The following is a 20,765-nucleotide window of genomic DNA, read 5'->3' as shown; positions in this document are numbered from 1 at the left end:
AAATTGGGTTTACATTCTCAGAGACTAAGTAAAAAATCGAATAACTTAAATGGTTACTCGCGCTTCATATTCAGCTTTTGTGCACTCGAGCATTTTTCTTTTGATTTCTTTAGCGATGGTAAAACCTTTTAGCTCAACACATTGACTTTTCTTTATTTTCAAAGTTTTCGCCAGCTCTTTTCAATCAGCTTCTAAAATATTTATGGTAGCCTTTGACATTTTTTTCGGTAATAGAGAAATGTCGAAAGTTGTGCGGCATTCTTTTTGTTACGTGTGCGAGTGTTTTTCTCGATCATATGGCTGGAAGCCACATAACATTTTCGTCCTGCCTTCCGGTTTGTTTAAAAACCGTAGTCTACTTAAAAGGGCACCGGTCGCGCCAGCCAAACGAAATTCATTATCAAAAATGGCTCGAGGCAGCTGGTCAACAAACGACGGGGTTTCTAGGGTCGAGGAGGGTCTACTGCCCACCTTTAAGTTGAGACCCTCGGCTAATGAATGTGTAAGGGGCGGTGCGGCGGAAGAAGTGACGCGGGTCGCCACCGAAATGTCAACTGGCGCATGCCTTTTGGCCAAGTAATTATGTTTGATGACCCGACGGTCGCTTGCCTGTCTCCATCTCCTTCTCCATCCATCCATCCCCCTCTAACTCACTTATCCCCACTTTTCTAGCCGGGCAATGGAGCATAAAGAAAGTCACCAGAAGCAGCAGCGGCAGCGGCAAGATTATAATGCAAATGTTGAATAGCTTGGCCATCTATTTTGGCCAAAGTAATAGGACGAACTTTGCAATCAGTTCATAGTTTGGATTGCTTAATTTGTTGGCTTATCGTTTTGCCATCGGAATAAAGTTAATGCTGAATTTTATTGTTTGTTTAATTTGGCGTTTAATTACAACCATCTGTCATTTTCTGCACAGGTTTCGTAAGCCTGGGCGAACAGTATTTAATTAGGTTTTTAAGGAAATTATTAAATAGTCCTAGAAAAGAGAAAAATTGTTGGGGATGTCACAGATATAATCGATGAGTTGGCTATTGTCAGCACAATTGATTGTTTTTGGCAGTGCCAAAAAATGTCTTTTTGGTTTTTCAGTTTTCGTGCTTAAGAAGCTCTTTACAGTTTAAATGGAATGTGACAGGAATGCAATTTTTCATAAAGAATTTCAGTTCAAGAACGAAAATAAATTTTTTTTTTAGGAATTCCCTTTCTGTCATATTTATTTTGCATTGTGATTAGGCCTCAACTGTGCTTAGAGTTTGGAAGAATTTATTTTTATTGCTAAGAGGTTAAAATGCTTGATAGAATATTAGAAATTAAAGAAATACGATTATGAAAAAAATTAAAACTAAAGTAATCACAGCCTTCTTTAATTCACATATTTTTCCCCGCTCATAAATCTAAAAATATGGTAAATATAAAACAGAGCTGAGTATTTTATCTTATCGCAAATAATATTTTAGAAGTTGAGCTGATTTACATGAAACAGCAGAGAGTATTCATATGCATTTATCAAAATATTTAACCAGGCCAATGAAACCCCCAATGGAATGTGGGAGTACTTATGGTTTTTCTAAGTTGTACATTTAAGCTAACCTGTCTGGGAATTATAATTATAAAAAGTTTATAAACGGATATATTAAACCTGTGAAAAGCCATTTAAAAGGCTGTTTCTGCAAATTGAGGTCGTGTGTCCGGATGTGCTGTCCCCGACAGAATATGTTGGCCGATAAAAGGTGTAATTATAATTTGAAGAGGGGATTAGTCTAATCTTACCTTAACGGAAGCCTATATAAAGAATGTAACTAACTCTTTAAAAAAAGAACAATACTGCTTCCATTCCCAGTTTCATTCGGACTTTTTAAAGTCCTATGGGCTGTAGGAAAAGTGCTAGAAAAAATGACTGCCAGCGAAATTCGAAAGTATAGTAAGTCCTTTTCTTCATTGATAACTTTCACTTTCGTTTCTTTATCTTCACTCTCTGTTTTTATACTTCCAGTTTGGGTGATAACAGTTATATGAATTCTCACAACTTCTGTGTGTCTGTTAAAAACTCAGCAATGTCGTGGGCCAAGTTGTAATCTGCGGTTTATTCAGTATTTTTGTTTATAAAGGTCTAAATGAATCATCACAAAATCAAGAAATATATTTAAAAACTAATCTAAAACAAAAAGATTTTAAAACACTTTCACTCGTCAGAGCAGTAACAGGTTGTTTGAATTACATGTTAATGTTAACAAGGAAACTGTTTGGTATCTTTTTAAAAATAAATATTAAAATAGAGGGAATTTTTCGTTGTTGGTGTGTTTTATAAATAAATGTATTAAATATAGAGACTTAAAGAAAACCACAATAAATCCCAAAAACCATAGAAAAATCATCGAAATAAAATCGAAATCATAGCAAACTCAGTGACATAAAGGAAAATGTAGGGAGCTCTCCGCCATAGTAAAAACTCAAAAACATAGAAAAAATCTACATAGAAATTTCATTGACTAGCAAACATCGCAGAAAATATAGACACATTATCGAAACAGAAAATAAATAGAAATAATATTGATGTCAAAGGAAAACATAGAATGAGTAAAGTTTACTTATTTATTTACATACTGCTTGCTTAAAGTTAAAACTAAATTTACATTGGGGTGAATTCCGTTGTAGACAGGGCGAAAAGAACGATACGAAGCGAATTAGAACTAGACCAGACTGAGTTCGGGGCGAATTGAAGGACGGCGGCCCTGGCAGCTGAACAAGCGAAGAAACTGGTTTTAAAAGTTATGAAAAGGATTTAATTCAATTTTGACTTTATAAAATTTGGAAAATTGTCTTAATGTTACAAAAAAAATGGACAACTTATTTTTTAATTCCGCGGGTTATAGGGTATCTTACTTCTGAAACGGTATCTAATAACTCTAGTTATGAAATCTAAAAGTTCCCATTCTAAAACCAAAAATTGAACATAAAAACGGGTACAATTTTGACCGTCGATAAAAGAAAATTTTTAATGTAAATTACGCACATTTGTTTACTCGCATTCCAAAGCTTGTCATGACTTATCTTAAATTTGACAACATAGAGGAGCAGAAAATGAACAAAATAAAAAGGATTTAATGCTAAAAAAAAATCCAATAAAATATCCTCATGAAATCGCTTTAAGCCGAAATTAAAGCATATAGTGGACAATATTTTCGAAGATAAAAATATTACTACCTTTTATTATTATTATTATTATTATTATTTTTTAGGGGCGGTTTTCCATTAGAGAAATTGTGAAAAACTAAGAAAATTTAACTTTGCCGTCAGATTTAAAAGGCATGGTCAACGGTTCAAGATAGGGACTACTTTTTTGCAATGCCGTTATGTATTGAGAGTGTGCTTCCGCGAAAATTTTTAAGACAAGTCGAATTATGTCGGCCAAATAATTCAATATTTCGGCTAACGTCGGTTTTTTGTGTTCTTAGCTATATTGCGGATCCTGTAGGTGATGACACAAAAGTTTGTATGAAACTTTTACTCAGAAGGCTCCAATTATCATGGAAAAGTAGAAATAGCTTCTGAAAATTTAACAAAGTTTGTGGTGGTGTGGTATTAGAGATTTCAACCACAAACTCAATCCACGTCCAAAACAGGGTCCAATAACTCATGTTATGGAATCTAGAAATGCCGATATAGTGCCGAAATACGATAATTTTAAACATGAAAAAGGTATAAAACTTAACCCTCGGTTAAAAAAAAGTTTTTATGTAGATTTATAGAGAATTCGACTACAAACTCATTGCGGTATCCCACGCTCAAATCAGGTCCAATACTCTAGTTATGAAATCTAGAAGTTTAGGGTTCCCATTACGGAAAAATCGAACATGGAAATGGGTTTAAATTTGACCCTCGCTTAAAAGAAAAGTTTTAATGTAGATTAACAGAGAACTTAACCACAAACTCATAGAGGTATCCCACGCTTAAATCAGGGTCCAATAACTCTAGTTACGGAATCTAGAATTGCAGTTTTGGGTTCCCATTCTAAAAGTCATTGGAATTACGGAGAAATCCATCATGCAAATGGGTTAAAATTTCACCTTTAAACGAAAATGTGGTTTATTAGAGAATTCATGGAAGTAAGCTTAAATTTTACCCTCGTTAAAAAAAAATTGAATGTACAACATTAGAGAATTCAAATTCAAACTCATTGAGAAACCCCACTTTCAAATTGGGATCCAATAACTGAAGTTATGAAACCAGGAAATTCTGTCTTGGCTCCCCATTTTCATTTGACAAAATCGAACATAAAAATGTGCTTAAAAATTAAACCTTCGCCTTAAAGAATATTTTGAATGTAGATTACTAGAGAGTCCAGAAACTGATGGAGGTATTCCACATCCAAACCAAGTTATAAAATATAGAAATGCCTTTTCGGGTTCCCATTACGAGGACCGTTGGAAATACGGAAAAATAGAACAAGACCTATGCAGGTCGTTTTCATGTTATTCTTCTACAAACAGAGATTTCTTGATTTCGTAATATTCGTAATTCTGAAATATTTAAAAAGTTATATATACCGAAGTAGAAGAAAATATGATGAAAATCAAGGAAGAACGCTATAGTCGAGTACCTCGACTATCAGATACCCGTTACTCAGCTAAAGGGACCAAAGGGAAATAGAGATATGCAAGCAGCAAAGCGAGATTAAAATACGCCACCTACCGGCGGTAGACAGATTTAAGCGTTATGGGCATGGCAATTTTTTTTTGATCAATCGATAGGTATACATTTACGTTTTAGTTTTAGTTTTTGTGAAATCAAGCAATAACGACCCTTAACGAAGTAAAACAAGAAGAAACGCTTTAGTCCAATGAAGCGACTATCAGATACCTGTTACCCTGTTCCAAAAACACCGATGCAAGAGAACTAGGGGGACTAAAAATTTAATAATTTTTAGAACATCTATATCTTAAGCTGTAGCAGTAGAATCGTTTCTTTTGTATTTATTTACCTTAAGCCTCCTCTTTCAAAATAAATTATTTTAAAGACACATTTTTCTATATTTCTTTAAAATAAAAACAATTGCTTTTTTTGTATACCCGTTACTCGTATAGTAAAGGGCTGTATAAGATTTGTCGAAAATAAAGTAAAAGGTATATATTTCCGACCCTATAAAGTATATATTCTTGATCAGGGTCACTAGCCGAGTTGAATTAGCCATGTCCGTCTGTCTGTCCGTCCATATGAAGGCTTAGATCTAGTTAAGCAAATAAAGTGTGCCATCTTGGAAACAGTATTTAATAGTCGATGACTTCTTTGTTTATGATATCGATTTATTTCTAGCATGCCCTCTGATTTCTTCTGCGAACTCACGCTGCAGCAAGTTTCTGCGTCGTTTAAAAACACGAAAAATAGTGACGGTTCTAAAATTAAGCAAGAAAATAAGCAAATTATTAAAGCTTCTACAAATATGAGCATTTTCTATTCTAGCGTTCCGAATAATTATACCCGTTACTCGTAGAGTAAAAGGGTATACTAGATTCGTCGGAAAGTATGTAACAGGCAGAAGGAAGCGTTTCCGACCCCATAAAGTATATATATTCTTGATCAGGATCACTAGCCGAGTCGATCTAGCCATGTCCGTCTGTCCGTCTGTCTGTCCGGATGAACGCTGAGATCTCGGAAACTATGAGAGCTAGGCTATTGAGATTTGGCGTACAGATTCCTGAGCTTCCTACGCAGCGCAAGTTTGTTTCAGTAGACTGCCACGCCCACTCTAACGCCCACAAACCGCCCAAAACTGTAACTCCAACAGTTTTGATGCTAGATAAAAAATTTTAACTGAAATGTATTGTTCTCATCAATACCTATCGATTGACCTAAAAAAAAGTTTGCCACGCCCACTTAAACGCCCACAAACCGCGAAAACCTGTGACGCCCACAATTTGCATGCTACATAAAAAATTTTAACTGAAATGTATTGGTGTCGTCAATACCTATCGATTTATCCAAAAATAAATTTGCCACGCCCACTCTAACGCCCATAACGCTTAAATCTGTCTACCGCCGGTAGGTGGCGCATTTTAATCTCGCTTTGCTGCTTGCATGTCTCCATTTAGCTGAGTAACGGGTATCTGATAGTCGAGGTACTCGACTATAGCGTTCTTCCTTGTTACATTTTACTTTTTAGTATGTAAGATATTTTTTCTTCACAAAAGTTGATATGAAAACTTTTGTATGTTGACAATCGCACCGTCACTATTTTTTAACTCCCTAAGACGTGTTATTGCTTGATATCAGAAGTTTTTAAAAAGACAATTGATTTCTTGAGTAATTGGTTTGCTTCAAATTAAATTACGATGGTGGAATTCGTTACTACGTGGACCATTAACATAAATTGGTGGCATCGTCATTAGAGGCCGCTTTTGGTACTCGACATGTCGAATATAAGCATGCGCCCTCTGTTGGCGGTACATTGTCATTTCGCCCAAAATCCAAGCCTAGACGCAAACCATTTTTTAAAATTTGTCAGAAATTAAAAGAATCAGGCGCCACTGAAATGTTAAGATGTATCAAAATCTAACAGAAATGTTAGACAAATCTTAACATTTCTGTTTGAAAACGTTGCATCCTAACATTTAATGGAAGAGGAAGAACACTTTGCGCCTTTATTCAAAATTATTGACTTCTTTTAGCCTTGTAAAAGTGACAGAGAAGGACGAAAAGGGATAAAAGAATAATAGTAAAAAATAATCCTTTTTTAAAAGTATTATACAGGTAGCCGATTGCATTTCTATTTTTTGGTATTATTTTGAAACCCATTTCCCATTGCATCCAAATCTAAAGAAAAGGTTATAAATAGTTATAAATATTATATTTAACTCAAAACACAAATCAAGATTCCCAGCCGAAAAGAAATCCATATAGCCAACTAAGTAGGATGTTTTCGTAGTGCTTAGTTTTTTTTTGGATTGTCTAGGCCTAAATGTTGTTGGAATTATTTCTGTTGTTGCAGTTGTCGTCGTGATGTCGCTATCTTTGCGCGCACAATTAAATTTTTGTGAAATTAATGGAAGTCCTTCAAAATCTTCTGTAAATTCGAGACAGCATTTTTTTCTTAACAACTTTTTCGTTAGAAATTCCCACACAAGACTATTGTTAAAAAAGTAGTTTCGTGAATAAAACTGCGATAGTCAACACCATTGTGACTACTTGTGTTTATTTTCATAGCGTTTATTTAACTTTCAACTGAATGACCGATCAATACTTCACAATATTTTAATATCCATTTACGACCTTTTGATCGACATTTTTGTCACATAAATAAACATAATATCTCAGATAATAGGTGGCATCTCTTAATATGTCATTCTAACTTTACTCCCAAATATATACTTAAATAATAGGGTAGTTAAAAAACATAGCTACGGAGTTTTTCAATCGGAATATCAACGTCATATTAAATAAGTGCAGACATACACGAAACAATTTAAAAAGGTCATATTGATACAAAGAAGTTTACTATTTGAAAGTATCAGTATGATGCTAATGAATATATATTTTTTACCTCCGCAGCTTTTATTTCCCACTACCTTATTATTAAAGGATTTTCTTTTAGGTATAGGTATATGTGTGCATGTCAATTTTACTAAACGTCAAACGAAACGATATGCATTTAATATTTAACTATGATAATAAATATGTATATTCCAATTTTTCGATTTCGTGTATATGAGCCTAATTAAATATATATATTTTGCCTTTATGGTTGCTTACCGATTTTTTTTTTAATTTAGTGACAAAATTTGTCACGAATCAATCAGATCCATATAAATTAATATTTTCTTTAGAGTAGTCCTTATGTTACTTTAGTGCCCTTGTAAATATATAGAAAAGTTCTGAGGTTTATCTTAAAAGCAGTAACATGTCAAAATGAAGCCAGGTGACATTTTGCAAGGCAAATTAATTCATAAATAATTCAACTTGTTTTTATATACACAAAGACTGTGAAATAGGTTTGAGGGAGTATTTATACATGCGTGATGTAAATACAGAATTCCGTATGTGTCTTAGGAACAATGACTTTGTTTACTTTTGTAGTTGATTCTATCTAGGGATTGATTAATGGGCTTATCAACATTAAGTAACATTGGTGCATTGGTTAGGTGACCTTTTATTCTTCCAAAGCAAATTGGAATTTCTAAAAACATTCCGCAAAATAAAACAAATAAATCGTATAAGCACACAAATCGAATGTATTTCTCATCTTTGCCGAATTGGGCTGTGTCTTTTACAATATATGTATGTAATAGGTTTCAATATAACTTTATTTATTTCAGTATTTCTATATCGTCTTCATTAGTTGCATTGTATTTAGCTGATTTATTTGTAGGTTTAAATAACTTGAAGTTTATTTATGTTTTTGTTTCATTTTCTTTTTGTTTATTTTTAAATAATATTTTTAATTTAAGTATAATACATTTTGTACACATTTAAAAATTAAATTAAATAATAAAAGATTTGATATAAAACGGTGTACCGCACACTGACACTGACAAAATAATAATTGGATCTAAGACATAGTGTTTCCTACATATCAACATTTATAAATCTGAATTTTATCATTATTCTTAGTGGGATCAATCAACAAGTAGTGGAAGGGGCATTACCAAAGTATAATACAGATGTTGCATTTAAGATTAAAGGGTGCCATTTTTTCTCTTTGTTTTATGGTGGACTTTCGTGGGTAACTTGGTAGCTTGGTCAATTCATGGGTGACTAAGGGATCTTAACCTGTATCAGTCTAGACACTAAAAACGGCCTTTAAATATACGAAAAATGATTGAAGTACAATCAAGTCTTTTGAAAGTTACAAGTCGTAGAACGTTAACTCCTTAATTTCAATTTTTACAAGACCCCTCTAAGACTGATATTCGGTATAAGATCTCTTATGATCTAATGATTTCTGATACTCGAAGCACTTTAAGTTTTGGCCTAGTGCTAAGCGCCATTTATGGGTTTCTTTACTGTACTTGATGCGTTTTGCGTGTAAGTAACTGTATTTCAGGTTTCCTATATGCATATTTCAACATTAGTTATGTTTGCGTTAAGTATCTCCGTCAACCTCCATCCCATCCAGCCATCCATCCATCTTAGTTCCAATTTCTGTGTTTGGCCTGATCCTGCCCCTTTTAACTAAGTTACGTTTTTTTCAAGCGAACCACACTTTGTCCCCCTGGTGACCCCGGATTCGCTGCCTAGAGCTGCACCTGGAATGTCTGCGCCGGCGCCTTGGGCGGTGAGATGAACGGATTGGTGCTGTGCCTGGCAAGAGGCGATCGGGCGGTGCTCGAAACCGGCAAGTCCGGCGACAATTGCTTGGCCGCCGCCACATTGGCCACCCACTCAGCGTCGAATGGATCGTCTGGGCCACCTCCTGCACCTACGACTCCGGTTCCACTGGCCATCGTCTGAGCTCGACCAACGTTGGCCAGATAAGTGGGCCGCTTCGGAGCAGCCGGTGAGGTACTGCGCACTACATGTCCCAACCACTGCTCGGCATTTGGCAGCTCCGTTGTGGTTTCGATGCTCTGCTCCGATCGCGTGGGCGACTGCGAGTGGAGCGTCTGATAAGTGGGCGTGGTGCTGGCCACCCGCGGCGTCACCTGCGCCGTTGGCGTGGCGCTGTACGAGATTACATGCTGCACCTGCTTCTCGGCGGCAATGATGTTCTGATTAATGCTGCGATTGTTGTTGAAGTTCAGATCCTCGCCGGCTGCCAACAGGGCGTCCGTTTGGGTCAACAGGGAGAGACCCTGGCTGAGTTCCTGGCACAGTTGGCTCACGGAATCGGCGGCATTAGCAGCTGCCGACGACGGATCCGCGCCAGCTGACTTGGCCGGCGAGACCTCGGCAATGGGCGAAACACTGCGCAGAGGCGTCTGCAGCGGATTACCAGCGGCGGCGGCCAGGAATGCCCTTTGTCGGTCGGCGTTGGACGGAAGATCGTTGACACGCAGTGACATCTGGCGCTTGAACGGCGACTGGCTGCCAATGGTGCTCAAGCGGAAGGAGCTCTGGCGCTCCAGCATGTTGGGCGTGGCATGGGGCCGTTCGATGGCGAAGGGATTGTAAGGCTTGACGGTGGCCGCCGGAGGACCCGGCATTGCTGATCCCGGCCCATCCACGCTCCGCTCATTTGTGCCCACCGTGGCCATGGCCAGACGCTCCGTCAGCGTCTGCTGGCGGAAGGATCCGGTCCTCGTGAACGTCGAGTTCTTCGTGTCGAAGGTCATCGTCACGCCGCACTCCTTGTCGCGTCGCTGCTTCCGCTCCAGACAAACGGCAAAGGCACAGCCCACGGCATGGGACAACCGCTCGCCGGAGTCCTTGCAGGCCAGGAAGCCGTGGCACATCCAACGCCGAGTGGTTCCATCACGGCAAATGTAGCTGAAGCCACGCTCGTGGTTGCGATCCGGTGCACAGAAGCTGACCTTCTCGATGGTCTGGTCCACAATCAGGCCCTTGGTCTCGTCATCCACGACTCGCAGGCCGTCTCCACTGACATGGAGTAATCCGCGGACAGGACGACGACGGGATTGCTAAAAATGGGAGTAAATATTTAGTAAATGATGTCATTTAAACGGGATTTTTAAGAAGGACTTGGAGACACTGAAGTGCGCGGATTATCTTCAAGGGTAAAGAATTAAAATATAATTTTTTTAACATATAAAATACTATAAGGGTTTGATTAACATCATGGTATAACATTTTTTAAATACCAACGTATTAGGTTAAACAAAAAAATCTTTAAAAAAGTCATAAAATCCTTTTATCCTTCTGTATCTCTATGACCTCCTTTACTACATATGTATATGATTTTGAATACTTACCCTCAGGACCTTTAGGGCCTCCTCGCAGACCTGCATGCCGCGCGACTCGAAGACCTCGACACATCCCAGATACTTAACGGAGAAGGAGCAGGTGGCCGATCTTACGGCCTCCTCATCCGCCTGCCACTGATGCGGCTTCGAAGACTCGGGAACACGATCCTTGCGACGCCTGAAGGAATCGCGAAAGGAGCGACGCAGACGATCCATTTTCTTCGGCGATTTCTTGCTAAACCGGAAGGAAGCGGATTTCTATGGGAAACAGGATAAGTTAACATTATAAGAAATTAGTTATGTAAGCTATATTTAATTAATTCAGCGAGCGAGATCGAAACAAGTGCGAGTTCTAGCAGTTCAACCCTCTTTGGAAGTGGAACTGGGGATCATATCGAACTGGAGTTTAGAAAGAAACCTACCCCATTTTTAACGTCACCGAATTTTCCGCGTGTGAAGCCGCGCTCGAGTGGTTCGTGCGTGTGTGACGAGGAGTTTCCCATGCCTGTTCGCTAGCCTCTCCTCTCGCTCGCACTCACAGTACTCCTTCCTTTCGGGGCGTGAGTAAATTGTCGTGAATAACCGTTACACCTAACAGCGTTGCCAGATGTCTGAGGGCTTTTCTTATATCAATTTATTGATCCGTTTATTGGCTCGTTGGACTGCGCAAATTCATTTGTTCATTGAATTTGAGTTACTGATTTTGATTAAATTAAATTGATGGGCGATCTGGAAAATGTTTAAAGAGTGTTGGGGTTATAGTTTTGGGGGGGTACGAGGCGTTATCAGTGCCTGACGTCTCCAATATGCGTGAGTCACACACCCTCTTTATCGCTATCGACACATTAAAGCACTTTGGTTTATCGGCTTTTGAGTTTGATTCAACGCCCCCTTTCGTTTGTCATTGAGTGGAGATCAAATGTGTTTTTCGGATAGATGGTACATGATTTTTTCCCCCTACCAGCTATGATCCGCTAAAAGCTTTTCGGTACGAGAGATACCGATACCAAACCTCCACGGCTTGGCCCGAACTAGAACTGAAGTCAAGAGGAGCAATTAATGCCAACGGCCTCCAGTCGCTTATCGCCCTCGTGGGCGGCGGGGCAGTGGGCGTGGCGACCAGTCGGGTGTCTCACGTAATTGTTTACACACATTTAATATTTCATTCTCATCTTTTTTTTATTTTTTAGCATTTATTTGCTTTGACTTCGCCCGAGGCTTTTGTTTTCCCAGCGCTGCGGCGACAAGTTCTGACATTTTTGTGACTTTATCACATGCCTCGTATTGCGGTAAACTGTTGATAAACTAAGCGTCCGTAATAATCGCAAAATCATAACAAAACTTTGTATATTTTCTTTGGTTTTCACAAAAAAACAATGTGTCCGATTTGTAGTCATTTGACTCGGCTGGAGATCTACAAACGCACATTGTACGGTGATATTTTTGGGCCTCTACCAGTATTATTTTATTTTTTATAAATATACTCAAGTGGGCACCAGATAAACCCACTCATATATCAAAACCTAACGTGTTTTTTTTCAAATATTATCTAATATTTATGTGAATTAAATAAGGGTAATCTGTTGGCTGTCCCCTGGCTGTTTGCATGTCTAGGTCTCTGAGAATCTGAAAACCAAAGTCGTCATATTAAAAGGCCTCCACCTCAGTCTTCCCACCACTGCATTTTCCCAAAGCTTTTCCACGTTTCAACCAGATATCTCACGTTCTTCGACCATTAGCCTTTTCATGTTAATTGACCAGCCCCAGCTAATTGGGCTTATTTGTCCAACTTGTTTCGAGCAATAAATGTTGAACACAGAATTGTGAAGTTCCATTCTTAAATCCAATGCAACTTGGGGAAGAGACTTTCTTTCTGGGCACTTAAGCCGTTAACTGTAAATGTTACGAAACCAGTTTTTAAACATTTGATTTACTCCCGAAGGCCAGAAGTTCGGTTCTTGGTTACTTGGCTTACCAAAAAAGCAGGCAAGGGCGATCCCACAATTGGTAGCTTTGCTTTGACTTTGGTTTGAAATTTGGCTTTTGGTTTTCTGGCTTCATTAGAAGGCGTTCGAAGAAGGGCGTTGACTCTGTGGGATGCTGTTTGACTGCATTTTTCCCATCCCAGCTAATCGAATTGTTAGCAAGAAAAGTGGGTCAGGGGTTTATTAGAAAATCCGATGGTGGGGGGTTAGGAATGAGATACACAAGCTCTAGGCTTATGGCTTAAAAGTTTTCAGAGTGGGTGCACTTGCTAAGAGGGCAACCAATAGCAATAAAAAATAAATAAATTCAAAAACCAGAGGGCGACATCTTGGCGACTGGTCTGAAGGACATTTATTTAAATGGGCTCGAATTGGCAACGGATAATATTCTTTTAGTAAACCAGTTGAGATTCCAGTCAAGGAACACATTAGTTATAAGCAATGACTATTATAGTAAATATTAGCCCATAAATTCCACCAAATGCCTCTTGAAAATATTTAACCAGCCACTTTAAAGACCCATAAAAAAAGAACTTAACTTTGGCGAAAGTTTTATATCTATGATTCATGGCTTAAACATGCCATAGACAGAAGGGCAGAAATAACCAAAATAAAAACCAAATCACGCACTAAAAGTAAACATGATTTCAGAAATGACAACAATCGGTTATGGCTTATTGAAGAAGAAGGGTTTCGAGATCGGGGTGTGGGGCCGCCAACCGGAAGGGTTCATTCAACCAATAACGCAGACACGAAACAGGTTCCAGCCGTAAAATCTGTGTACGTGTTTGCCAGAGAATCAGATCCGACTGCAGTTTGCTTTGATAAAAATGAAAAAATAATATAAAATATGGGGAGCGAGAGATATTTCTTCTTTATCAATGTTTGCCTGATACGAACATATTTATTTTCTCTTTTGTGATATGGTAATTAATATGGGGCGCTAGATCGGGGTATTTTCCATGACTAAAGCAAACAAAAAATCACTGGCCTCTGGGTAAGTAATTTCAAACAAATCATATCGATGGAAGATTACTTCTTTGAAAAGTAACCGACTTTGCTGAGGGCTTAATTCAAAAAGTCGATGAATAATTACACCCGTCGCAAATTAAATTTCGTCTGCCACTTCGTTGACCCTTGACCATTCTTGTGGGTCTGGTTCAGCATGATCCACCCTAATTAATTCATTAAACTCTTTCACAGCTGCCCAGTGGACCACAGACACCATCATTATAAATCATACGCCACATGGACGTCGCTCCACTGGGTGACGAAATGCCGTGCTAGAACATGGCGATTTTTTCCAGTTCGTTTTTAATTTAGCATTAAACAATTAACCCTGGCATGACAAAACAAGCGCAGTCAATGACACTTTTATACATCGGATCGGTGTATATCTATATGGGCGAGAACATATAGAAATTTGTATTGCATAACCACAATCAAGCCTCGATGTAGAGTGGGAGCACATTCAGTGTAATTAAATTTTACAGTGCCCTCAAAAGGCCATCGACACTTGTTGCATTCTGTTCGAAATGCCGATGACTTCTCCAACAGTCTAGCCTTTCAGTGTGTGTGACACCTCGGAAATCCCATTACGAAAGTTTCATCCTTTCATCCAACAGAAAGAACACCCTCAACACCCCCAATCCCATTACCCATCATCGATAGTTCCATATTTCTATGCCAAAATGTAGGCTAGACTTGCATTTCCATCACTCATATGGATTGTGCTTTCAGGATATGGATGGTGGCAGTCATATGTTGTATATGGTTGATGGGGGAGTCGTTATGACGAGAGATTGCATCGAAATGACGGCTGGGGACGAGCTTGCCTTAAAATAATAATTGGATTTTTCATTCGTAGTTGGCTTTCCGGGGGAAAATTGCACACTGTGGGAAGACCTCGGAAAAATCCATTTAAATGTAGGCTTACTCCAACTTCCATTGCAATTGGTTATGCTTTTCTAGTTAAATTTAAATATATATTTATTTTCACCTCCGACTGCAGTAAATTCTAAACCTTTTCTCATCAGTTAACCTCACTTTTAGGTATTCATTCAATGGTTTCCCTGAGTTAAGAACACCAATGTGAAAACTAGCATTACAAAATGCATTTTATAAGAGTTCACACGCTGCAGTAATGGTCAGAAAAGGATACACGTTTTATGGCTTCCTTTTTTTTTGCTAGTACTTGATATAAAGTTATAATTATTCCCGCCATACGCTTCTGTCTGTCTGCTGTCCTTCTTCTTTTTTTTTGGCTGGGCTAGGGGTCTTATCAACCACCACACCGCTGCCATCGAGTTCCTCTGCCCCTCGATCCTCTCCGCATCCTCGTCCTTCGAGGGTTGCCCTTCAGTGCTGGAATTTATAATTTTTAATGCTCTTCCTTGTGTCGGTGGTCGTGGGAACTTTTCGCTTTTTTGTAAAATAAATTTGAAATATATCAGCCAACGTTTTGTGTGAATATTTAGTGAAGCAATTAAACGTTGTGTGCCTGTGTTTGTTTGGGTATTTTACATTTTTTATGGCTAGTGGGAGCCCAACGATAATGACTCCAATTAGGCAGCATAATAAGGTGCAATGAAGCATGACTTCAAGGATTTTTTAACCGGAAATGAGGGATATTGTTTATCCAGGGAGATTTTTGAAGGATTTTTGAAATATTTATGATTAACCTGGGAAATAATTAAAAATATGAATATGTTAATTTTAAACATTTATATCACTAGTTCAGCTGAATTTGTTTTTCCAAAGAATGTTTATACCGAACTCTTTTCCTGGCAATAAAATTTGTCGCATCAGGGCCCATAAATAACTGCCTAACCCCTTTGAAGCCACATAAGCTAATTCCACATAAGTTAATTCTAAATAGTATCCAGAGCCCCCAGCTAACCAACGGAGGAGAAAAGTGCAGAGGTATTAAGTCAGGCCAACATCTGGGCAAACCAAAAAGTTCGCTGGATAATAAATCTTCAGAGAAAACAGCTAACTCCCGCTACGCTTTGCTTTTCCCTCTATCAGTGTTGGTTACTTTAAAGGAAGTGCGCAAAGAATTCGCAACCAAAAAAGCCAAAAAGAAAAAGGTTTAACGTAAATAATGAGACAGCAACAAAAGATCTCACAGCATCTGGCAAAGACTTGTGGAATATTAAGGGAAGCATGCGATTTTTTTTTCCGATGACGCAATTTAACTGTTCAAACACAGCTACTTCTTCTTATAGTAAATCCAAAACAATGACAATGGGAATAGAAGCCGAGAAAGGGTAGAAAATAATTGCCACGAAAAAGAGTTTCTTGAACTCCGTGGGATTTCGCATAAAGAATCCTTCGATCCTTAGAATCCTGAATCGCTCGCTTGGGTTACTTCATGCACGGATGCTTAGGAATTTCACACGCTGACCCAAATGCACCCCCAAAACGGCTAAAACGCCAGGATTGGGGGGAGGGAATACCTATGCACCCACAGGGGTGTCGGGCGCAGGGGTTTTGTCACTAAGGGAATGCATTATACGAGTGGGTATTGTTGAAACGGCGCATAATTATTAGCTGTCAATTGGGCGTTGATCTGACCATTATGTGCCTGCCATGTATGGTATACCTGGTTCTATTTGGGAATACACGCGGAATACACAGGGGGTGTGGGAAAAGCTAGGTGTGAGAATTAAAATAGAGGACTAGGGTTGCTGGGAAGATGCGAAAATAATGAAAAGTGCAGCACGCTGAAACGCATCTTATAAAGAGACCTTGAATTTTTAATATTAATATTAATATTTAGGGGTTTGAAAATATAAATTGAGAGAAGTCGGAACGGTTCATTAATAAAGCAAAAGGCCTTCTTTCTGAGAACTATACAGTTATTAAAAATAGTATGTTACTAGAACTGTTCAATACTTGAATACCCTTACAGTTTGGTTGAATGTTGTAATATTACCATGTTATTTGTATTAGTTTATGCAGATGTATCCTTAAAACCGAGCAACTGAGTAAAATATCCCGAAAAAACATCCAGATCCTAACTGTCCCACCACATCCTTTAACAAAACAAACTCCAATACGTGTATTTCCAGCAGAAAACACTTGAGAGAAACCTCAAAAACCCGACGAACGGAAGTAGAAATGCAGGCACGGAAAAATGAAAACAATAGGCACGCCTGCGAGCCATACACATGTGAATGTTGTGAGTGCAGAGGTATATGGATGGTACATATACCACATATACCTTATAAGAAGTGTTCTGTCCTGGCGAACACGAGACATGCAAACGGGGAAAACGTTTTCAGCGGGTCACAATACGAAAAACATCGGAATTGTTTGCATCTGTCGTTTGAAACGAATGCAGCCGCTGCCAGCAGTTGTTGTTCGACTTCCCGTCTCTTTTCCTCTTTCTTTCACCAGGATCCTGCCATATGTTCAGTGCACGTGGCTAAGGATTCTCGAAGGATTCTCCCGAGTCCTGCGCAGTTAAGTGGGGAATCGCTCTCACACATGCCGCCGTCTGTTCTCGACATAGTAACTTCGATTTGCCACGATATTCAGGTAGACGGATTCTTTTGGTTCGTGTCTCAACAGGATGATCACAGATCCTTGTTATCCTTTGTTTTTGCATCTGCTGGTTAATTACGTTCAATCTCTTTTCTTTTCGTATCTGTAAGATACTTTTCTGCGAACTTGTCTTACGAGTCTTGTTTACACTCATTATGCAAATGAATATTGCGATGACTCAACTTGCTTTGGCATACTTAACACAAGTTGTACGAAATTTTTGGAGAACCTGTTTCTGAGCGGGACAGCTCGTTAATGCCATTAAAATATGCCATTGAATAGACCCGGGAAAAACAAAAAGAAATTTTCAACAACCAATCATTTATCCAAAGCACATTTACTATTATGCATTCATAACTCATAATGCGAGGGAAAACAAGAGAGGGAAAATCACTGGGGATTTCCAAGAACTACTTTGATATGCACAAGAATTTGTAATGCGTTGAAAACAAATTCCACAGGCAACAACTTCCACTTGAAATTTCATTTGAATTTATTCAATGCTCATACTGAATTTATAATGACCCTTGAAACTGGATACAAACGCTTAAATATGGCAGAAAAATATTAAGTTACGAAACAAGCGTCATAGGCTGGTTTTTTGAGGCACAATATTTTTTTGAGCACCTATCCTACTGCTGATCTCCAGAAAACCTCGTGTAATCAAAGTATACAAGATGTAATATTTCTCCTGCTCAGACAGAAGCAAACGAAAGACTGGCTAAAGAGCTCTTTTATCTGACAGTTTTAATATGGGAAAGGGATTTTTCAAAATGTGACTATGCGATAAGACAGAATTTGTTTGCTTATAAGTTTCGTGGAAAGCTACGTGACATCACCAGCAACTATGTTTAGATAACTGCCAGGTTTAGATGATTATCCAACCGATTTATGGCGCTAAAGGTCGTCAAATAACGACTTTTTGGCATTAAAAAGTCAACCAAGCATGGCGATTTTCCAAACTACTATCTACTACTACTATTTTCCCATGTCATTCTCTGCTCTGATTGCGATAGTTGGTTGGTTGTTAGGAGGCAAATCAATTTTATGGCCCACAGTAGTGTGTAACCACGTTAGTTTTCCCTGTTCCATTTGTCAACGCTTTGCTGTTGATTCCCGGTAAATAGACATCATAACAGCTGTTGGCCAATTGCTTTAGCAATTTCCGGGTGCCAGCGCCCAAAAGTAGGCAGTGCAAACACCCAACGAGAATAATCGATAAGAAACTAAACAAACAATCCATATACTCTCGCCAAAAGAAGCCATCCTAGTGTTGTGTGGGCGAAGTAACATCGGGGCAAATATTACCCTATTTCCTCATTAAGCCAGCTGAACAGGTGTGCCAACTGTATTCGGGGATATGAAAGAATTTGGCGTAGGTAAATAAACATTCTATTTAGGTATTGCGATGGCACGATAGAAGGGTATAACAAAGATAAAGTAATTACATTTGCGAGAGCTTATACTGACCTAAAATAAGATGGCTTTTCCGGAAAATCAATAGACTATATTTGGACTACACGAAAATCAGTGCTTCCTAATTATCACATATATAAACTTGTAAATTCCCTTAAACCTAATCAAACATTATGGCCTAACTACTTGTAAAAGTTTGTCAAATTTGTTATAACATCACTTACAGCTATTAATAAACTTTGATCAAGGGTTGACAGAATGATTATTAATTAAATGGCGTACTGAAACTGATAAATAAGTTTAATCCCTCGACAAAGCTGAGCCAACTGACAGACCGGAAATTGAACTTATACCTCGGTGGTTATAAAAAAAAGAGGAAAGGAGTATGAAATCTCGTAATCATATTCAGCAATGCCCTTTGACATTCCAAAGGCCCTGCGGTTTTGGCCAACTAACCGAACCAAAAGCCAAGGCCAAGTTATTACCAACTTGGCGTGTCGATTTAGTCGGGACTCTCGAGAGGCGAGAAAACTTTTTGGCATTAATGCGAAGTATTTGCTGTTCAGGTTCACGGCTAGTTAGCTATTGGCAGGCCAAGAAAATGTCAAGAATGAATACTTAAAAGTTGGCAAACTTCCAATACCCTTTGAAGTTCATAATCGCAATTTGTTGCCTACTTTCAGGGCAATTGCCAATGGTCCTCAAGAAAGAAAGATAGAAGAACCCCCGTGTCTGCCAAAGCACTTTAATTGCGAAATTTCGCTATAAAAATGTGCCTGATAATCGCAGCCGCATTTAAGTATCAACTTAATGACAAAACGTTTACATGCATAATTATCCAATTTTTTGCATTTTTAATTTCCTGCCTTAGATGCAAAGTGTCTGGGCCCCCAATGGAGGATAGAAAGAAGGAGGGTCCCCCAGTCCAGAGCCAAGTTAATGGCCCAGAAGTTGCAACTAGCTGGCAACCATGACTTGGACTTGCTCTTGGACTTGTTCCCGTGTTCTTGACTTCTCTTTGTTGGCTAGCTGCCTGCCTGCCTGCTGCTGTTGTTAATCATCTGCGTGGCTGCATAAAAATAGAAAGGAAATTCCATGAAATTAAAGTTTTATGCAGCCGCAGCAGCAGCAGATCAAGTTGAAGTTGAAGTTGAGGTCTCTCTTCGAAACTGGGGTCTTTGGGATGGAGCTTGGAGCTTGGAGAGCTGACTGGGGTCTTAGCCAAACGTTTAGCGAAAGCCGCGTCTCGAAGAATGCAGTCGGCTCGGCATAATCGAAAGGCATGTGAGAAAAGTTGGACTCGGCTGGCAGCCAGCCACCAAACCGGTTCAGCTCGACTCCATCCCAAAGTTGGCTTAACTCAGGTCCAACTGCACCCAGGTAACATTATGTTCTTACTTTTTGCCTTGGCTTGTTACCAGTTTTTTTTGTTGTGCTGGCTTTTCTTGGAATGTTTCTGAATGGTTTTTGCTGGAGCTTTTGCTCGAAGTTTTTAATAACTGCTGAGATTTATAATCTGCTCAGGCTGAGGCGGCTGAGGTAGCAAAAATGCAGCATAAATCAGGAAGCCCTTTTCTTAGTTGAAACCTCAAGATCTCGAAGAACATTCCATGTAAATCAACTCCCTCTGCATAATTATGCAAAGCAAAAGTATCTCATAGTTTGCGGCTGAAAAAAACTGTCTTCTGGCGAAAGCCGGGGCCAAGTTGGCATTTAATTACATTGTAATTATAATATATTTTCACCCACTCTCAGTTGGTTCCGTTCTCACCCGCCCCCAAAACCAATTCATTACTCATTTCAATGGGAAATTTTCCCCATTTTCCATTTTCCACTTTTCTTTTTTTTTTTGTTTGTTATCATAGTAATTTATGCAGTTGACAGTCAAATAATTTGGCACACAGCATACATTAAAATAAAATACCTTTACAAAAGAGCTGGGGAAACGTTTGTGGTAAGA

General features: G+C 38.8%; 1 protein-coding gene across 2 annotated transcripts in view; it reads right to left on the bottom strand.

The window, feature by feature from the left end:
• Positions 1-8,208: 8,208 nt before the first annotated feature.
• numb (NUMB endocytic adaptor protein) overlaps positions 8,209-20,765 on the bottom strand; it is a 30,050-nt gene continuing 17,493 nt past the window's right edge. Inside the window, exons 2-4 of one of the 2 annotated variants that reach the window (XM_070997522.1) lie at positions 11,279-11,585; positions 10,866-11,114; positions 8,209-10,574 (exon numbers count right to left, since the gene is read on the bottom strand). In XM_070997522.1, coding sequence (XP_070853623.1) covers positions 9,231-10,574; positions 10,866-11,114; positions 11,279-11,359 — 1,674 coding nt within the window. In that variant the 5' untranslated portion in view covers positions 11,360-11,585 and the 3' untranslated portion in view covers positions 8,209-9,230. The remainder of the gene's footprint in view (positions 10,575-10,865; positions 11,115-11,278; positions 11,586-20,765) is intronic. The other variant, XM_017089436.4, reaches the window with a different exon arrangement.

This window comes from Drosophila suzukii, chromosome 2L (assembly GCF_043229965.1).
Source record: "Drosophila suzukii chromosome 2L, CBGP_Dsuzu_IsoJpt1.0, whole genome shotgun sequence".
Taxonomy (NCBI): domain Eukaryota; kingdom Metazoa; phylum Arthropoda; class Insecta; order Diptera; family Drosophilidae; genus Drosophila; species Drosophila suzukii.
This window is presented reverse-complemented; position numbering and strand designations above follow the sequence as displayed.